General features: G+C 40.7%; 1 protein-coding gene across 5 annotated transcripts in view; it reads left to right on the top strand.

Annotated features, from left to right (window-relative positions):
- Window positions 1-20,090, top strand: part of MAP3K15 (mitogen-activated protein kinase kinase kinase 15) — a 147,003-nt gene that overhangs the window by 95,204 nt on the left and 31,709 nt on the right. For all 5 annotated transcript variants that reach the window (XR_006287863.1, XM_043537952.1, XM_007070485.4 and 2 more), the window contains 6 exons: window positions 661-756; window positions 3,996-4,083; window positions 9,097-9,230; window positions 10,225-10,352; window positions 15,724-15,854; window positions 16,129-16,234. Coding sequence is in view for 4 of the 5 variants with exons in the window: in XM_043537952.1 (XP_043393887.1) it covers window positions 661-756; window positions 3,996-4,083; window positions 9,097-9,230; window positions 10,225-10,352; window positions 15,724-15,854; window positions 16,129-16,234 (683 nt within the window). In the remaining variant the exon portion in view is untranslated. The remainder of the gene's footprint in view (window positions 1-660; window positions 757-3,995; window positions 4,084-9,096; window positions 9,231-10,224; window positions 10,353-15,723; window positions 15,855-16,128; window positions 16,235-20,090) is intronic.

The raw sequence follows: 20,090 nt of genomic DNA, 5'->3' as shown, positions 1-20,090 counted from the left end.
CCCGGGAAAGAATTTTCTGTAGTATCTGGCTGATGAATCTTGCCCATATGCTCAGGGTTTAGCTGATCGCCATATTTGGGGTCGGGAAGGAATTTTCCTCCAGGGCAGATTGGAAGGCCCTGGAGGTTTTTCGCCTTCCTCTGTAGCATGGGGCACGGGTCACTTGCTGGAGGATTCTCTGCTCCTTGAGGTCTTTAAACTACAATTTGAGGACTTCAATAGCACAGATATAGGTGTGAGGTTTTTTTTGTAGGAGTGGTGGGTGAAATTCTGTGGCCTGCGTTGTGCAGGAGGTCAGACTAGATGATCATAATGGTCCCTTCTGACCTAAATATCTATGAATCTATGAGTCTACTAAGAAAGGTTAAAAAAACCAAAAACATCTGGGATGAGGTTTATCCCTGTCAAAGTCAACATTAGTTTTGCCAGTGACTTAAATGTGTCCAGGATTTCACCCTAAATCATAGGTGACACAAAAGACATTTTATATGTAAGGAGAACAATTACAGCTGTTCTTGCATTTGTGAGTAAATTAACTGTGTCCTTAAGAAAAGAAAAGTTGTCTGAAATTGAATAATTCCTAAGATATTACTACTTCCTCCTCCATGCTGTCTAATATGAACATATAGAGTAAAACTTTTTTTGATGGAAATTTTACAGCATATCCAAGTTTGACGAACGATGTTGTTTTCTTTATGTCCATGACAATTCTGATGACTTTCAAATCTACTTTTCCACAGAGGACCAGTGTAGTAGGTGAGTTGATTTTACCACTAATAAAATTTCTATGGTACGTGACTGGAAAGGGCGTTGGAGCCTTCCCAAAAGTGGGGGAACCAGGGACCCCTACTCCTCCCCAGGCCAAGCCAGAAGCTGGAGCGGGGCCGGGGAGCCCACTGTTCCCCTGCCTGGGTTGGAGTGCGGCCGAAAGCATCCCCCTGCCTGTGTGCCCGCCCCCCAGGCATCCCACGTAGGGCAGATGGAGGGACCCATGCTTCCCACAGCTGCCCGTGTGGCTCTCCCTGACCCGGCTCGGGGCAGGGCCATGGAGCCATAGCCTGGCCATGATAAGAGCTGTGCAGGAAGCTGTGGAGAGCTGCAGTGGACCCTCCACCTGCCGCGGTACGGGAGGCCGACTGAGAGCAGCCCCCAGCCCGTGTCTCCCCCACCCCCCGGCCGGAGCTGAGTTGGTGAGAGCCACGCGGGCAGCTGTGGTGAGTCAGCATGGAGTCGTGGACCCTCCACCTGCCCTGGGTTGGGCAGGGAGCCCGGGGGGGCAGGGACATGGGCCGGGGGCTGCTTTAGGCTCCCTCACACCGTGGGCAGGTCGTCTGCGCGGCTCCCACAACTGCCCAGGCTCCCCAGGCAGGCTCCACGCTGGCCTGGCCGTGGGGTTGGGCCTCGGGGGAAGAGGGAGGGCTATGGCATCACTGGTGACTGATATATAGCACTAAGTAGAGGACAAAAACTGACAGTTTTTCAGATAATAAATAAAAGTTCATTTGTGCATTTATCTTGAAACTTTTTTCCTTACTAAGAAACTATGGGTCGAATTCAGAGATAATATATAAGATGATATGATCTAGATCCCATTACACTCAGACTGTCCCTACACCTACTTTTGCAATATTTAGGGGAGTCTCTGTTGGTACAACGTGCATGTAAAAAAGCTTGAACGAAGGTATAAGTTAAAGTAGCCCCCATCCTACTTTAACCTATACCTTCTTCTAGCTCTTTGGCATGTAAATTACACCTGCTTGGACTTCCTTATACCCTGCAAAGTGGTGGTAAGTAGGTTTAAGGAAATGTAATGGAGAGTCTAACTTACTACCTCGCATGTAACCCTTCTGAAGTTTGCCTTGGGTATCTGAATATTCTCTGCAGACAGAGAATATCAGATCTAAATAATAAGTACAGTAATTGAAATTCAGGTGGAAGACGTACTAGGAGAGCATTTGGTCTATAACTCCACTGGGATTGGAATTTGACTGGTGACATCAGTGGACTTTCTACCAGGAGTGAATTCAGCTCTGTTTGTCTTAATGCGTCTAATGTTTTTTCCCTCTTTTGGGCTGTAATCTGTGTTTAGTGTTTATATAAAATGGGGAACACACAAAAATATGTTAAACATTATTAAGATTGTAAAGTCAAGCTCTCAAAAGTTAGCAAATGCCAGAATTAGGGTTGTTTGTGTAACCTTATATCTGGCCCCTCGTATGAATGCATTATAATACAGTCTTTAATTACATGGTCACATAATATTTTTTCCACGGGACCCCTGGCTCACTCGGTGCAGAGGCTACACCTGCTCTGGGGTGAATGAGAGCATGTAGTAAAGTAGGTGTGTAGGACCCATGCCTTATTTGTTTGAAGGAGTTGGAAAATGTGCAGTGAACAAGGCAGGGGATTGTCAGAAGAGAAGGTCAATGAGAGCTGTGTTTTGAACGTATTAAGTGTTATGTAATCCTAAGTACTCTCAAAAATTGGGTCCAAATTAGGCACCCAAAATTCGTGCAAAATGTTGACCTTAATCTCTCTCTGCCTTCAATTACATAACAGCTGTACTGGGTCAGACCAACCATCCATCTAGCCCAGGATCCTGTCTTATGGCAGTGGCTATTTCCAGATGCTTCAGAGGGAATGAACAGAATAGGGCAATTATCTAGTGATCCATCCCCTGTCGTTCAGTCCCAGCATCTGGCAGTCAGAGACCTAGGGACACCCAGAGCATGAGGTTGCATCTCTGACCATCTTGGCTAATGGCCATTAATGGACCTATCCTCCATGAACTTATCTAATTCTTTTTTAAACCCAATTCCACTTTTAGCTTTCACCAACATCCCCTGACAATGAGTTCCACAGATTGACTGTGTGTTGCGCAAAGAAGTACTTCCTATTGTTTGTTCGTTGCTTCCCTGGGGAAACCCCCTCACCTTAGAGATATTGTGAAGATAAAGTACTAAATGGCTGTATAGCAATCAAGCACTAAAGTAATGAGTGCCATAGAAAAAATGTGCAGAAATTAGCATTTCTATCTTCAAAGCAGAGTTTGAATAGTTTGCAGTATATAAGGCATGGGCCACACATGGAATGATGAAACTAAAACAAAATATTGCATAACTGCTAATTAAATGAGTACCATTCATTCTGTGTTCTTAGGGAGATAGGTGTCCTGTGGAGAAAGTAGTATGTGATCATTTAATTAAGGACTGCATCATAATGCATACACGTAAGGCGGCCAAATTAAAGTCGCACCAGACCACAATGCTATTCACTCAGTTTTGGTCCTGCCTCCCATCCCTTCATCATGACAGAGGGGCTGTGGGGCCCAACATAAGTGGGCAGCGGGGAAGCCAGGTCTGCTGCTCCTCACCAGTTCCAAGGGGCTGGCTCCTGCAGCAGGGCTCCCATACCACTGATGGCCTGCCTGGCCATGCCCCATTTCCAGGACCCCAGCCCTAGGCACCCCTGCCAATGCTATGTACAGTGTAACAGCCGCATGCCTGCAGGCATCACTGCCTGAGTTTCGTAGGATACTCAGCACTTTCTAAAAGTCAGCCGTTACCAAGGGGTCTCAGATTGTGCACCCCAAAACTGAGGCACTGAATATCTCTAGCCACTTTTAAATATCTTGGTTTTCATGTTTCTGTAATTGCATTTGTAAAGACTAGGCCACACTAAGGCTAATCTATAGATTTAGCTAACTAAAACATTGTAGTTAAAAGAATTACGATTCAAAAAACCCAAACAAATCCTTGGGTACACTGCAGCTGATTAAACCACTTTGTAGATAAGTAGGTTTTTATTTTTCAATGTATGTTTGATATCTTTCCTCAGGTAAACTATAGTAAATGTAAAGATGGAAAGTAAATGAAGGAACCCTCTTACAGTTTGTTAGTAAATGTATTGCTTTGCACATGGATTACAAAGTTCTAGCTAATCTTTTTCAGAGAGGGTGTTGTCTTTGCTGATGGTGTGATACTTACTGCTTGCAGATTCTGTGGCTTGGTTAAGGAGATTTTGACTGATGCTGTGGGCAGTGCGTTGGAATTAGAAGGAGAGATTGATGGGGACACATTGGAAGTAAGTCATGTTTATGGGTAAAATAGCTGAAAACCCTAAACCATTTTTCCTTTTCCATTTTTCCTGTCTCAAATGAATTTGTTTGAGAAACAAGGATAAGGAAATAACATGTAAATCCTTCAAAATATATAGAAAATTGCAACACTCCTGTAACTCTTTATGTAAAACAGTTAACTTTCTTATGGGGGAAAAATACAGGTTTGTATTTAACATAGTGAGCCAGCTACTACAGTGGCTGGGATCATATAAGTACATGAGAATGTGAGTTATTGATCTTGAAAATTATTGCACATGTGATAGATAGTTGAGAATCACCTGATCCTGCTTGGAGTTGGTTAGATAATGATAGCAGGTATTGCATACTTCCCAAGGAAAACCTATTTAGAAACTTCCATTCAGGTTTTTCTAACCAGATCCACGATGTTGCCATCTCTTTGGATAAATTAAATGGATAGGCTATTTCGGTGGTGATTGAATACCAGACTCTTAGGAATGTGAACACTGGTCTCTTCATCCAGAAAATTAGGAATTGTCAGTTTTGAGGGTATACACTGCATTCTGTTGTTTTATTGCAATTGGGAAAGCATCGCAAAAAAAGATTCATGTCATTTTTATTTATGGGCAGGTAAAAGTAAATCCAGCTGCTGTTTTTAAAAAATACTTACTCTCTGTAATTCACCTGAACCTAAGCTCTTTCTGCTCCTGTTTATCCCATCAAAAGCCATTGCCAAATGGGCACTTCCCAGGAGCAATTTACTTACCTTTATGATTAGAATAGGTCTTCATCATAATGACTCTCCTGTAGGAGTTGAGGCTTCAAGCATGAATTGGGGGAGGGAAGAGTTGTTTGAGATTGTGCACGAGCTGAAAGACAAGGTTCCACAACCAAGTCTGTAAGTGCTGGCCGCAGAATTCTCTCATCCTGCCAATGTAAAGTGCATCAGTTGAGAGAGTCTGTTAAGGCTCAGCTAAATAGTTCATATCTGTGGCCTCAGCATTTACTGTAGAGAAAACAGGATCTAGGAAGCAGTATTTTGCTTGGTCAGAGATATAGTTATATCTGGAGCAATGGGTTTTACTTGCATATTTGTGTACTTAGCCAACAGCAGAAACACTTCCGAACAATACAGTGTATTTGATTGAGGAATAGTCTCTCAAAGGAAGTGAGTTCACCATAGCTTAAGCCTTTTAAAAACTGAACTGAGCTAAATGCTTAAGGATACATTGTAGGGCATAATCATGCATTGATAGGTTCCATGTATAAAAATGGTGGCCTAATATATATTGCATCTTTACATTGCATGATTGTATAAGCAACCTGCATTTTTTCACATTTATTAAATTAAGTTTACTCTATTATGCAACAAGGGGCAAAGTAGAAATCAAGGTGTGGGAGGGAAAGGCAGAACATCCATCCATCCAGGACAGCTATTTGGTTTGAGAGCCCCTAAGCAGATTTGTCTGTATGGGAAAAGGTTTTTTTGGGGTTGAGGTTTTTGTTTGATTGTTTTTTTTTCACTGTTTTAACTTGGACATTGGAACTTTGGTTGATTATTTGACATTACAGTCCCTAAAAAAATTTTTTTTAAATGAAAAACAATAGTTTTAGCTAGAAACAGCTGGTTCATAAATGAGATCAGACATCTTATATCTCTCCACAGTTATAAGTTATGGAGTCTTTTCACTTAAAGAGGGACTATCATGCTGTCTGGAGTGGCTCATGACCATGAGGGCCAACCTCAGGGCAGATTGTCAAGAAGCAGGGCAGAAACCCCAAACTGGTTATATGTTCTATAATTAGATTTCACCAACCTAGTAACAAATGTGAATTCCTGAAGCACTATAACAGACTTACCATGTAGTCACAGACAGTCTATCTTGCCATCAAGGATAGATGAGTTTAGGGATAGTTGGTTGCTATACGCCAAAGATTGCAAAATATTCAGGTTGCTTCCAGTCCCAAAAGACCAGTCACTTACCCCACATCAATTTGTACCTTAGATCTGTCACCAAAGACAATGCTTGTAGCCAATCCAGTAATAAACTAACTAAAGATTTATTAACTAGAAAAAAAAAGTGAGAGAATTATTACGAGGTTAAAGCAGGCAAACATATATACACAAATAAGTTAGTCTATAGTTTAAAAGGTGACAGAGTTGTAGTAATATGTCAGATCTGAATGTCATTTAGGGCTAACTCAGGTTGACCCTTAGGATCTCTGCTTCTGTTTCATAGGTCCAGTCCTGTGAGAGTCCAAACAACAAAAGAGAGATGAAAACTTTTCTTGTCAGTTATTTTTATTTTCTTCTTCCCAAATTCAAGCTGATGGGATGAGCCCTTTTGCACTGAGCCTTTTCATGGGTGTGAAGGGGCAGTTAACAAAGTCTTTGTATTGTTATGTCCCACAATGGCCCATTTAGTTTTGATAGGCCTTCTTGATGGTTGGGAGACGATCCCTCCTGATTGAGTTCATAGTTTCAGAGCAAACATTTTTTACAGTCATAAATCAAAAACTAAAATATCATATAGCATGATAAAGATATTATAAGTGAGATTAATGCATGCAGCAACTTACAAGCATTTCATAGTGTCGAAACACTAAACACGTTAAAAGTCCAATACCCATCCAAACCATACTAAAACACAGGTGAAACAGACTGGTTTCCAGCAATGAATTTGTCATTGCTCAGCTGAGGCCTTAAACCTTGGCAATGGCTTACAGTCAGTCTGTCAACGTCGCAGTGACAACATGAAAAATGCTAGGTGACATATTCTTGATGGACTTGATGAGAAAGCCTCACCTGGGAACCACACATGGTATTAAGGGGAAAAGAAACTTTGGAAGGAAAAAGAAAACCTCTGAATTTAAGATCTGATCTTGCAGTTTTCAGTCAAAATTCTTGTGATTACGAGTGTCGTCTGGGTAAAGAGCTACATGATAGGGACAACGGTAGCATCTGAAAATGTTTATAACTTGGAGTAAAAGCTATTGTTAATAAGAATTTAGATTTAGAACTAGAGCCAATTTTGGGATTCTTTGAACCAAGTGGGATTTACTTGTAGTACCTTTTGTGCACATCTGGACATTGATACTGAGGAAGTTTCTATCACTGGAAAAGTGTTACTCAATCCCAAATAGGAAATCCCCTAGGCCTGGGAACATCAGACTGTGTGCCTTGACCAAGGTCTTAGGAGGAATGCCTGCTTGTTCATAACTGCAGTTGAATCATGCATCAAGGAGGCTCAGTAGTTGATCATGTGTGCAGATTTTCTGCAGTGGCAAACTAGTATGGATTTATTGTCCATCTAAAGAAAACGGAATGGAAACATACCAAATTGCATCAGGTACACAGTCTACTAAACCTACTGTTAAGCACTGAATTACACATCTCAACAGACTTCACATATCCTGGGAGGTATGCTGGGGAACATCGACTCCTTCTCCAGGCTGAGAAGATTAACCTTAGAACTAGTCTGTTGCAAAGCTGCATCCTAACCTCAAACTCTGTCATGCAGCTGTATCATGCCATAGCTGCGAAACCTGGGTGTGCTACTGCCAAAGAACTTGACAAGCTTTACTTGTGACATTTTGGTCAATTGTGCATGTCACATGACAGGATAATGTTATGAACTTTGAAGAACTAAAACATGGAAAATGAAACTATATTAAAGCTGTGTTAATCCAAGTACAGATCCACTGAGTAGGATATGGTGTTCGAGTTCAACAACAACAGAATTCCTTAGCATGTTCTGTACAGCGACACAAAGATGGTAATCATTTTGTAAATGAACAGAGAGCATTCTGAAGGCAACATGAAACAACACCAACTGAACTCAGGACATGCTCGAAGAAGACAGATCTCAAGATTGCATTCAGTACCACAGCATGACGTGGACGTATGTGTCATAGCAGAAAAAATGGTACCATGAGAAAAGTGTCTATTAATTACAGCAGTAAAAAAAAATTTAAAATAATGTTAAAGGTAGGGAATTCATATAGACACAGCATGGGAAGCCTGAAGTCTCACAGACTGGGCATAAACAGCCATTTGGATTTGGGAATGAGGGGAAGTCTGCATACTCCAGTGGTTCATCTTGAAAGTTATAAAGCTACACACGTCTTTTAAAAAAAAAAAAATCTCTGTTTTCTGTTTGTGTAAAAGCTTTCAAAATGTCCTACGCTAATTCCTCACTCTCAAATTTGTATATGAATCAAGAGTGCACTGTTTAACCCATCTCTCATAATAGAGGTTCATTTAGTACCTATGAATTTGCTTCATGCATCAATAGGCCTTTTGTCTGCAAAGATCTTTGCAACACGAGTTCTCTACAATGAGGTCACAGTAGTGGACCAGATCCTCAGATGGTGCAAACCAGTGTAGCACCATTGAAGTCAGTCTCCTGCACTGATTTATACCAGCTGCAGATATGACCCAGTATGTTCCAGCAGAAATGTATACAACTACTTAGTTTTGTATTTTTAATTTCCTTTTAGAAGATCAGGATATTTTTAGGGCTGTCAATTAATCTCAGTTAACTCAAGAGATTAACGCAAACCAAATTAACTTGATTAAAAAAATTTATTGCAATTAATTGCATTTTTAATCACACTGTTAAACAACAATAATAGAATACCAATTAAAAATTATTATAAATATTTTTGGATGTTTTCTACATTTTCAAATATACTGATTTCAATTACAGTGCTCACTTTATATTATTGTTTTTGATTATAAATATTTGCACAGTTTGGGCCCAATCCTGCATTTGTTATTCAGGCAAAATTCATTTCGAGTAAATCTATTTAGCAATTATATATCTGGACTCCTGTTAGGGAAGGCCACATTTTATAAAGCAAAAAGTAAATAATTGACCAGTGAGTTTTTAAAAATTATTTCTGTATGTATAGACCAATATGTAATTCATCATTCTTACTAAAACTTATTTGCAGTCTGAAAGGTGGCTTCAGTTGTAACTATTTGTGTACCATTACGTATACTTTTCTGCTTTCAGTATGAATATGACTGTGATGAGAATGGCGATAGAGTGATACTAGGGAAAGGTACTTATGGAATAGTTTATGCTGGAAGAGATCTTAGCAATCAAGTCCGAATAGCCATCAAGGAAATCCCTGAGAGAGACAGCAGGTGAGTCTTAGGCCTTGTCTACACTGCAGGGAAAAGTCTATCTAAACTATGCAATTTGAGTTACATGAATAGCGTAACTCAAGTTGATGTAGCTTAGATTTACTTACCGCAGGGTCCACACTATGCGATGTCGACGGGAGACACTCTCCTGTTAACTCCCCTTACTCTTCTTGATCCAGTGGAGTACAGGAGCTGACAGGAGAGAGATCTGCGGTCGATTTAGTGGGTCTTCACTAGACCCGCTAAATCGACCGCTGATGCATCAATCGCTGCACGTCAATCCCCCGGTAAGTGTAGACCAGCCCTCAATGTAGTAATAAACCTACATCACCAATGAAAAATGCTGCTCGTTGCTAAGACTTTTTTCCTTCTAAAATGTATTAAAGTATAATGGATTGTAGTCTAATATTCCAATACATGATAATTGAATTAATCTATTAAAATATGGCATTACTCATTCTGTTTGGGGCAACTTTAATGTCTTCCTCTTTTCCCAGTACTACCAAACCACGAAAAAATATATGCTAATTTGATAAAATCCTTTGTGGGGATCAGGATTTTTTAATTGTTTGAATAAAGAGTCAAACATTATTTCTTGGAATATTTTAGATAAGAAACGGTTTGTTTTCCATGTAGCAATCCAATCATATTTTTATCCTTTTTTGCAAAAGGGTTTTAAACCATTTGAATATGTCAAACATAGAGCTGGAAAATGCTAGGAAAAGATGCATGTAATTTCTTCCTCCCTCCTCCGCAATGCACATCTATCCTTTTGGGAAGCTGTTCTTGTACTCCATTGCTGTGTCTTTTCTGAACAGCCAGCTAGTCGTGCTGCATTTTGAGTTTAGCAACTAGAAGGTTTTTGGAGACTTGGATGAAACCACTAAACTTGTTTTATTTGTAAACCAGGATTTAAAACTAGGTCTCCAAAGATATTATTCCAGTATATTTGCATGCATCTTCAACTGGTCCACAATTTACCTCTCCTTGATAGATATTCTCAGCCACTGCATGAAGAGATAGCGCTGCATAAATATCTAAAGCATCGGAACATTGTCCAGTACCTTGGTTCTGTCTCTGAAGATGGATACATTAAGATCTTTATGGAGCAGGTGCCAGGAGGTTTGTATAATTCTGTCCTGGGATTTTCAAAGGCACTTAAGGGTATTAGGAATCCAACTCCAGGGAACAGACAATAGGAGTGGAGCACTCAAATGCTTTAGGAACTTCACTAAATCCCAGGACTAATGTGTTGCTATGCTGTAGCTGTCCTTCCTGTTGAGAAGTTAATTGCAATTGGCATTTTTCTGTTTATAAGCAGATTCTCTGTATGTGAACAATAGATATGAAGTGGTACAGTTCTCGAGGTCCTGTGAAATCCCTTTCTATGATTACACACACACACACACAAACTAGGTTAAAAGAACATTTGTAAGGTTACAAAGTACAGCACTCAGAAATTAAGAAATGCCAGAAGTAAGGTTGTTTCCCCTTTGGCTCAAGCAGTTAGTCAGTATTCGGAGCGTTGCTGTTAGGAGGAGAACTTGATGATATGAATCATGTAGAGACTGTGTACTTGTGGTAAAAGAATAAGTGGACACAAATCAGACATCAAGAATTATAACTACATCAAAAACCAGTTGGAGAACACTTCAATCTCTTTGGTCACTCGATTACAGACCTAAAAGTTGCAATTCTTCAACAAAAAAACTTCAAAAACAGACTCCAAGGAGAGACTACTGAATTGGAATTAATTTGCAAACTGGAAACAATTAGCTTAGGCTTGAATAGAGACTGGGAGTGGATGTGTCATTACACAAAGTAAAACTATTTCCCCTTGTTTATTCACCCCCACGCCACCCCCCACTGTTCCTCAGACGTTCTTGTCAACTGCTGGAAATAGCCCACCTTGATTATCACTACAAAAGGTTTCTCCCCCTCCCCGCCCCTCCGCCCCCCGGTTCTCCTGCTGGTAATAGCTCACCTTAAGTGATCACTCTCGTTACAGTATGTATGGTAATGCCCACTGTTTCATGTTCTCTATGTATATAAATCTCCCCATTGTATTTTCCACTGAATGCATCCGATGAAGTGAGTTGTAGCTCATGAAAGCTTGTGCTCAAATAAATTTGTTAGTCTCTAAGGTGCCACAAGTACTCCTTTTTTTTTTTACTGTTCAATGTGTAGCTCCAGGCTTAATTTACTGCACACGATTGCTCAGAAAACAGAATTATTAATTTAATCACGGTCTTTCCTATGGCACTTATCACTATCGTATCTGAAAAAAGAAAAGGAGTACCTGAGTATCTGAGTGCATCACACATGTTAATGGATTTGTTTTCACAATGCCTCAATAAGATAAGGGAGTATTATTATACCCATTTAACAGATGGGAACTTAATGGCACAGAGAGATTAAGGTAAAAAATATAAAGTATTGTTGGATGCCCAATTTGAGACAGCTGGGACCTGATTTTTCAGAATACTTAGCATTAGTTAGCACTTCATATGTTCAAAGCACAGCTCCTATTGACATCAGTTGCTACTGTGAATGCTCGGCATTTCTGTAAATCAGACCCTCAGGCATCAAGTAGGGCACCCAAAAATGAGGAAAACACAATTAATGACCACTCATGAAAAGTTTGGGTTAAATGTCTTGCCTAGCATCACATAAAGAACTTCTGTGGCACAGGCAGGGTAGAATCCAGTTCTCCAGAGCATCATTCAACTGCCTAACCACAAGACCATCCTTTCTCTTCCTGCAATTGCCTGCCTCATTTACTACACACCTTCCAAATTCTGCAAGAAATGAGACGGGGTCCTGTAGACCACAGCTTCTTTCACTACACAACCCCGATTCATCTCCAGAAGCAGGTCCAGCCTGTGCACTGAATGAGGCAGGGATCCTGAGGGAAAAATATTATGTGCTTAGGTAACTAAAAGACTATTATCATGCATGCACACAAGGGGGCTACCTTAATTCTGGCATTTCCTAAATTTTGTGCGCGTAATAATAATGCTTTTTTTTCCTGTGGGTATAATTGCCTAGGTTTTTAAAAATGGAAAATGAAAAAACAGAAGTTCCATCTGTGGCATCATATTGATACCCACATAGTTCATTAGCATGGCTCTAACCTTTAGAGGAGTGGCTGAGGGAACTGGGCTTATTTAGTCTGCAGAAGAGAAGAGTGAGGTGGGATTTGATAGCAACCTTCAACTACATGAAGGGGGGTTCCAAAGAGGATGGAGCTCGGCTGTTCTCAGTGGTGGCAGATGACAGAACGAGGAGCAATGGTCTCAAGTTGCAGTGGGGGAGGTCTAGGTTGGATATTAGGAAAAACTGTTTCACTAGGTGGGTGGTGAAGCCCTGGAATGGGTTACCTAGGGAGGTGGTGGAATCTCCATCCTTAGAGGTTTTTAAGGCCTGGCTTGACAAAGCCCTGGCTGGGATGATTTAGTTTGGGTTGGTCCTGCTTTGAGCATGGGGTTGGACTAGATGACCCTAATCTTCTATGAAATCTGTGATCCACCACACAGTCCTCTGCCAATTGAGCTAACAGAGTAACTGATAGCAGTAGTAGGTTGTCATGCTCTCTGTGGACCAGCACTAGAGGGGGATGAGACACACACTTTGCCTGGTCCAGGCATGGCCCACCGCAGCTCAGAGCTACAATTGCAGGGAAAGTCCTTTTCAATCCTCGGCAGGAACATGCCCAGTGCAAATGGAATGTCATGGGATTTTAACCACTATATTCGCCAAATTCTCTACTGAGCATGGATGAATTGCAGTTTTTGTTTTCCAAAGGCTTATAACTTGGTGTCAAATTTGGATTAGATGTTTCAGGCAGGTGGCAAAAAGTACAGGCTTGACACAGAGACCACCTCCTGCCAAATTTAAAATTCCTGTTCCAAAATATGGGGGCACTATTGCTTTAAAAAATTGCCAGAAATTTTAAACAAAGGGCAAAACAATATAATTTCCCTAAGCCCCATTCTCTGAAATGACTGAACTGTTTCACTGAACTTTTTCAAAAAACATTCAGCCTGAGGCAGACACCCAGCATGGTAAATTCATCCCAAATAGTTAAAATTTGGCAAAACTTATAAGCAATTGAAAACAGTGTCTTCTAATAGGAAGGGGAGCAGTGGGGGCAAAAAACCTAAATGATTTCAAGACAGAACTTGATAAATTTTTGGAGGGGTGGTATGATGAGACTGCCTACAATGGCATGTAGCTGATCTGCGACTGCTAGCAGCAAATATCTCCAATGGCTGGTGATGGGACATTAGATGGAGAGGGCTCTGCGTTACTTCAGAGAATTCTTTCCCAGGTGTCTGGCTAGTGGGTTTTAGGGTCTAACTGCTTGCCGTATTTGGGTCAGGAAGGAATTTTCCCCTGAGTCAGATTAGTAGACTCTGGGTTGTTGTTGTTTTTGCCTTCCTCTGCAGCATGGGATCGTGTGCAGATTTAAACAAATGTAAATGGTGGATTCTCTGTAACTTGGAGTTTTTAACCATGATTTGAGGACTTCAGTAACACATCCACAGGATAGGGGTCTATTACAGGAGTGGGTGGGTGAGGTTCTGTGGCCTGCAATGTGCAGGAGGTCAGACTTAGATGATCATGATGGTCCCTTCTGACCTTACAGTCTGAGTCTAAGTGACAAGTAATCTTTTTAATAGCTGGTGGGATTAGCCTCCCCACCCCATAATAATTCCCAGACAAAAGCTTTGTTTAAGGAGAGAGTATATATCAATAATTTGAGGGAAAAATCCTTACTAGTAGTTCACCAAAGCAGCTATTAAAAGGCAGGAAAATCAAAGTTAAGGTTAAACTTCCAAGACTCAGGCTCAAAAAATGTAATGCAGAGTGCATTTTAAAAATATATTTGGGAGGCACGAGACGATAATCCTGTATCCATTGCACTCCCTTCTTTAGATTCTCACTGCCTCTTGACCATAATGTGTTTGCTTGCCAACACTGCCATGCACAGGTGCCGACTTTCTGATTCCCCCGTGGGTGCCCTGCCCCTGCTTTGCCCCAGGCCTTGCCCCCACTCCACCCCTTTCTCTAAGGCCCCACCCTCCGTCCACCTCTTCTCACCCCCGCTACACCTCTTTCCGTTCTGACACCAAGCGTGCCCCACCTTCGCTCTGCCTCTTCCTGCCCCTCCACCCTCCCCTTCAGCCCACAGCACTTCCTGTCCGCTACTGAACAGCTGATCAGCAGCAGGCAGGAGGTTCTGGGCGGGAGATGGGGAGGAGATGATCGACAGGGCCAGCCAGTGGGTGCTGGGCACTCGCTATTTTTTTTCTGTGGGTGCTCCAGCCCCACAGCATCCATGGAATCGGTGCCTATGCTGCCATGCTAACATGCTAAATTCATCCCAACATCTCCAGTCACTCTCCTGCCCCGGGACAGTACCAGCTGCTGTTGCTTACCTGGTGCTTCATTCTGTCCAGGCACTCCTCCTCCTATATATGTTGTTGTGCACTCTGAATAGCTGCTGGAGACCGGACATGACTGCACTAACACGTACATTTCTTCACCACCAGCTAGCCTTAAAGGGACAGCTACTTAGAAAACCTATGGTCCAATTCTGTCAGGAAACTTCCAACTCAGAAAGCTGTTGGCATGGATTGAAAACTCCCTCAACTAAGTTTGCTAGAACTTAAATAGAGCCCATTGTAAATTCTGTACCTGACTTCTAAGCAGAAAGTGTTGCAGAAAATGCTGCTATGTGAGCAAAGAACGTGGTCTGTTAAAAAAGATGAAATCTGGTTCACTGTCTCTACTAAGTAGGAGAAATAACAGCAACCCATCTTCCAATCTGAGTCTATGAGGCCTCCAGCCCCTAGTTTCTTTCTGGAATATTCTTTCCTCTACCTCCCTCTATTCCCAGTGGTCAAGGCTATATTAACAAATCAAAGGGAGGTGGGTTTAGACTGCTTTGTTGTCAGAGTAGATCAGCTTCTCTTAACTTACATATAGTTTGTCATATTTCATGTGACATACTATGACATTCACCCAAGTCCATGCTGCTTTTCGTTAAGTGCCAGAGTGTGGCTGACCCTAACGTGCACACCTAGGGGTCTAAAAGGGAGTGAGACCAGTCCAACCCTGACATACAGCTTCCTCATATCATGGTTTAAGGAATGGGTTGTGCATTAGTTATTTCATGCCCCTTTCAATCAAACAAGTGGTGGAGATGGGTAGGATGCCATTCCACTGATATGCCAGCCAATGGAGCTGAGCTGACGTGAAGAGGGAAATAACCTGCATCAAAGACTGCAGTAAATCACTTCTGCCCTGGGGGAAGTGGGTGACCAGCAAAGTCTTGGGCTCATCCTGGAGTGCTGTAGCTACACCCCATCACCATCCTCAGGACATTGACCTGAGGTTAAGCCTAGCTCTAAATTTATTATTACTGACCTCCAAAAGTTGACCTTGTAACTGTGCTATCCTGACATGTTTTCCTCTTTATGTAACCCAGGAAGCCTCTCTGCTCTTCTAAAATCAAAATGGGGCCCAATGAAAGAACCCACAATAAAATTTTACACCAAGCAGATTCTGGAAGGGCTTAAATATCTCCATGAGAACCTGATTGTACATAGAGATATAAAGGTAAATTTTTTCCAAGTGTTGTATTGTGTACAGTAGAGGTGGGGCGGGAGGGGAGATTCATTTCAGTACCTCTTGCAAGAAAGTTAATTTTGTTATAAACAGAAGTAGTACTTTTGGTAGGAAGGAGCTTTTAAAAAAAAAACAACAAAAACCACCGTTGCCCCCTGGCAGTTTCCTTTGTAAAAAGTGTTATCTTTGTTATCAATCTTCCTGGAATCTTGTTGTCAGCATGTTGGAATCTGTTTACATCTATCTGCCTCTTTCTTGTCTCCAGGGAGATAATGTTCTGGTGAACACATATAGTGGGGTGGTAAAAATTTCTGATTTTGGGACTTCCAAGAGGCTCGCAGGGATCAATCCATGTACTGAGACATTTACAGGTAAGAGGAACTGAACAAATTTCTTAACAGTCTCCCCTTTGGTGGTGGTGGTTTGATGCTGTAGTTAATATTCTTATTTAGGATTCAGTTTTGGATTCCCCACAGATCCAAAGGTCCTGTTGAAGCCACTAAGAGCTTTGGGGCCACAAAGAAAGAAGGGACTTCTGCTTTGAAGAAAACAAAGAAAGTAAATTGGTGTAGGTCACATGTAAGGATAGGCTTTTTTCTTTTCTTTTTTTTAAATAACTTATTTAAACCTTCTAATTTAAAATCTTAGACCAAAAATGTCTTTGAAAAGTTTTATAGCAAAACTTTAAACTCCCACACCTCACAAAATACCACAAATTGCATCATAAGAATCAGTGAGAACCTAATTTTGACTGACAAAGCTTTTAAAACTTTTTTTTGTAGTTGGATCCGCTAAAGATGTTTTCCCTATAGTCAGTTAAGTATGCTGTGTGTTTAAACAATAAAATAGTGTTGTGTCAATAACAAATAGTTAAAATGTTGTGTCAATAACAAATAGTTAAAATGAACTAGAGTTGGGCCTACATAATTTTATGTATGTCATCCTTTGTAAGAAAACCAGAGGAATTACATAACCACTGCAGGTTGAGATGATGGAAAAGCTATTTTATCACTGTGAATGAACACACCCTTTAGAAGCTGGAAGCTGTTTTCTGTCTTCACCATCTGTGACCAATCATGATGTCTATGTAACTTTTTCCAAACTTAAAAAGATTGCTGCCATTTTGCAGGCCAGTAGCTAATCTGTTCTGTGGTTTTTAGGAAACAGATGATAGCTCTGAAGATGATAAAATATTATCCTTCCAGTTTTCCACTGTTCAGACTGAGCAAAAAATTGAGTAATTATGTAAGCATATTTTCCTTTTCCAATCCATAGCTTCTTTGTTACATAGCAAGTTTTCCTTCCTCCTTGACTTTGCAAGCTTTTACTTCCTTTCTTGTGTAAGAGTTCTTTTTGCTTTATGCAAATCAGAATCTGGCTAAAATCAACCAGCCTCGTATTTCCAAACAATGTGAGCTCTTTTTTATTGACCATAACAAACAATGGGTCAGCCAGTTTTTCTGTGTTTTATAATTAACTTCTCAAACTAAAGTATTTATTTGATATTAAAACATAGTTTAGGAAAGTATGCATTCATGAATTGCCAAATGAATAAGAGGGATTTTTAACCAAAATTTACTAGTTTTAATTAAATACTGAAAGAGAAATTAAATCTGTAGAAATAAAGACCAGTACTATTTCATGTAAAAATTGAAATACTTGAAAGAAAAGTTGTAGATATCACTTTAGATATTACAACTACATTCAGTATCTTAGGGGACCATATAGTATTAAGTTTATGAATGGCTTATGTATCACTTTGGGCCAGCGATTGTGTGCAACTCTGAGGAGGGGGAGAGTTACCACAGCTCCTCCAGGAACCAAAAACAGTGAGGGGGTGATTAAAATAAATCACTTAAGTTGTAAACACCTCCAGAGAGGTACCACCCCCAGAGAGGCTTACATATACTGGTTCAAGGTGAGTTTTCCAGATGCCAACAGACTAAGAAAGGGCTTTTGGTATACAAAGGTTGAGTTGAACCTTTTTTGATTCAGCAAATGGACCCTTGTGGAAGGGTTGGAATGAATTTGGCTTACTAGGGCCCTATAAGATTGAGGGTTGACCTCTGGTGTGTTTTAGCATGCATATAGGAACTTCTATTGACTTCTGTGTATTTTTTCTGTAATGCTTTTACCTTAAGGATAAATGTATTTTGCTTTGTGAAGGCTGGTTGGTAACCTGTAGACACTGTTGTAGCCCTTGGGGAAAGGTTAATGACAGGTGCTGAACCCCAGTCATCCCTGTTGGGGAAATTACAGTGAGGTTCAGAGGGACTGCAAGCCTAAGCCCCTGGTCTGGAGGGACAGAGATGTGGGTCTCTGCCCCAGAGAGGTGACAGCTGGGAGCCTGAAACCTTAAAAAAATGATAAATTTAACAGTAATAGTCACTAGGACCAGATGGTATTCACCCAAGATTTCTGAAGGAACTCAAATATGAAATTGCAGAACTAAAAACTGTGGAATGTAACCTATCACTTAAATCAGCTTCTCCAACAGATGACTGGAGGATAGTTAATGTGATGCCAATTTTTTAAAAAAAGATCCAGAGGCGACCCTGGCAATTACAGGTTGGTAGGCCTAACTTCAGTACCAGGAAATTTGCTTGAAACTACCATAAAGAACAGAATTATCAGAAACATAGATGAACGTGATTTGTAGGGGAAGAGTCAACACAGCTTTTGTAAAGAAAAATTATGCTTCACCAATATATTAGAATTCTTTATGGGGTCAACAAATATGAACAAGAGTGATCCAGTGGATATAGTGTACTTGGACTTTCAGAAAGCCTTTTTCAAGGTTCCTCAGCAAAGGCTCTTAAGCAAAGTAAGCAGTCATGGGATAAGAGGGAAGATTCTCTCGCAGATCGGTAACTGGTTAAAAGGCAAGAAACCAAGGGTAGGAATAAATGGTCATTTTTCAGAATGGAAAGAGGTAAGTAGTGGTGTCCCTCAGGAATCTGTATGGGGACTGGTGCTGTTCAACATATTCATAAATGATTTGGAAAAGGGAAAACAGCGAGGTGGCAAAATTTACAGATGATACAAAATAACTCAAGATAGTTAAGTCCAAAGCAGACTATAAAGTTACAAAGGGATGGCAACAAAATGGCAGATGAAATTCAATGTTGTTAAATGCAAAGTAAGGCACACTGAAAAACATAAATCCCAAGTATACATACAAAATGATGGGGTCTAAATTAGCTGTTACCACTCGAGAAAGAGATCTTTGTGCCATCTTGCATAGCTCTTTGAAATCATCTGCTGAATGTGCAGAGGCAGTCAAAAACACTAACAGAATGTTAGGAACCATTAGGAAAGGGATAGATAATAAGACAGTAAATATAATGCCACTATATAAAGCCATAGTATGCCCACACCTTGAATACCGCATGGAGTTCTAGTTACCTCATCTCAAAAAAGATATATTAGAAATGGAAAAGGTATAGAGAAGGGCAATAAAAATGTTTAAGGGTGTGGAATAGCTTCCATATGAGGAGAGATTAAAAAGACTGGGACTGTCCAGCTTGGAAAAGAGATGATTAAGGGGGGATGTGATAGAGGTCTGTAAAATCATGAATGGTGTGGAGAAAGTGAATAAGGAAGTGTTATTTATCTCTTCACATAACACAATAACCAAGGGGTCACCCAATGAAATTAGTAGGGAGCAGGGTTAAAGCAAGCAAAAGGAAGTACTTCTTCATGCAGCACAGTCAACCTGTGGAGCTCCTTGCCAGGGGATGTTGTGAAGGCCAAAAGTATAACTGGATTAAAAAAAGAATAATATAATTTCATGGTGGATAGGTCCATCACTGCTGTTAGCCAAGATGGTCAGGAGTACAACCTGTGCTGTGGGTGTCCTTAAGCCTCGGGCAGCCAGATGCTGGACGACAGAGATCACTTGATAATTTCCCTATTCCGTTCATTCCCTTTGAAGCATCTGGCATTGGCCACTGTCAGAAGACAGGACATTGGGCTAGAAGGACCATTGGTCTGACCCAGTATCTCATTCTTATGTTCTTAGGTAAGTGGGTGCCCTCTAAGAAGACCAGGATCGGGGTCAAAGGTGCAGTTAACCCTGAAACTGTGACAGTTTCCACAAATATAATTTCTCTTCCAATAAAGACCGGTTTTATTTGATTTAAAAATTGAAGTATTTGAAAGGGAAAAAATCTCACCACTTAACATTTAAAAAGTGGCAAAGTAAAATTAAAGGGCAAGTTATAGTCA

Source organism: Chelonia mydas, chromosome 1, assembly GCF_015237465.2.
Source record: "Chelonia mydas isolate rCheMyd1 chromosome 1, rCheMyd1.pri.v2, whole genome shotgun sequence".
NCBI lineage: Eukaryota > Metazoa > Chordata > Testudines > Cheloniidae > Chelonia > Chelonia mydas.
This window is presented reverse-complemented; position numbering and strand designations above follow the sequence as displayed.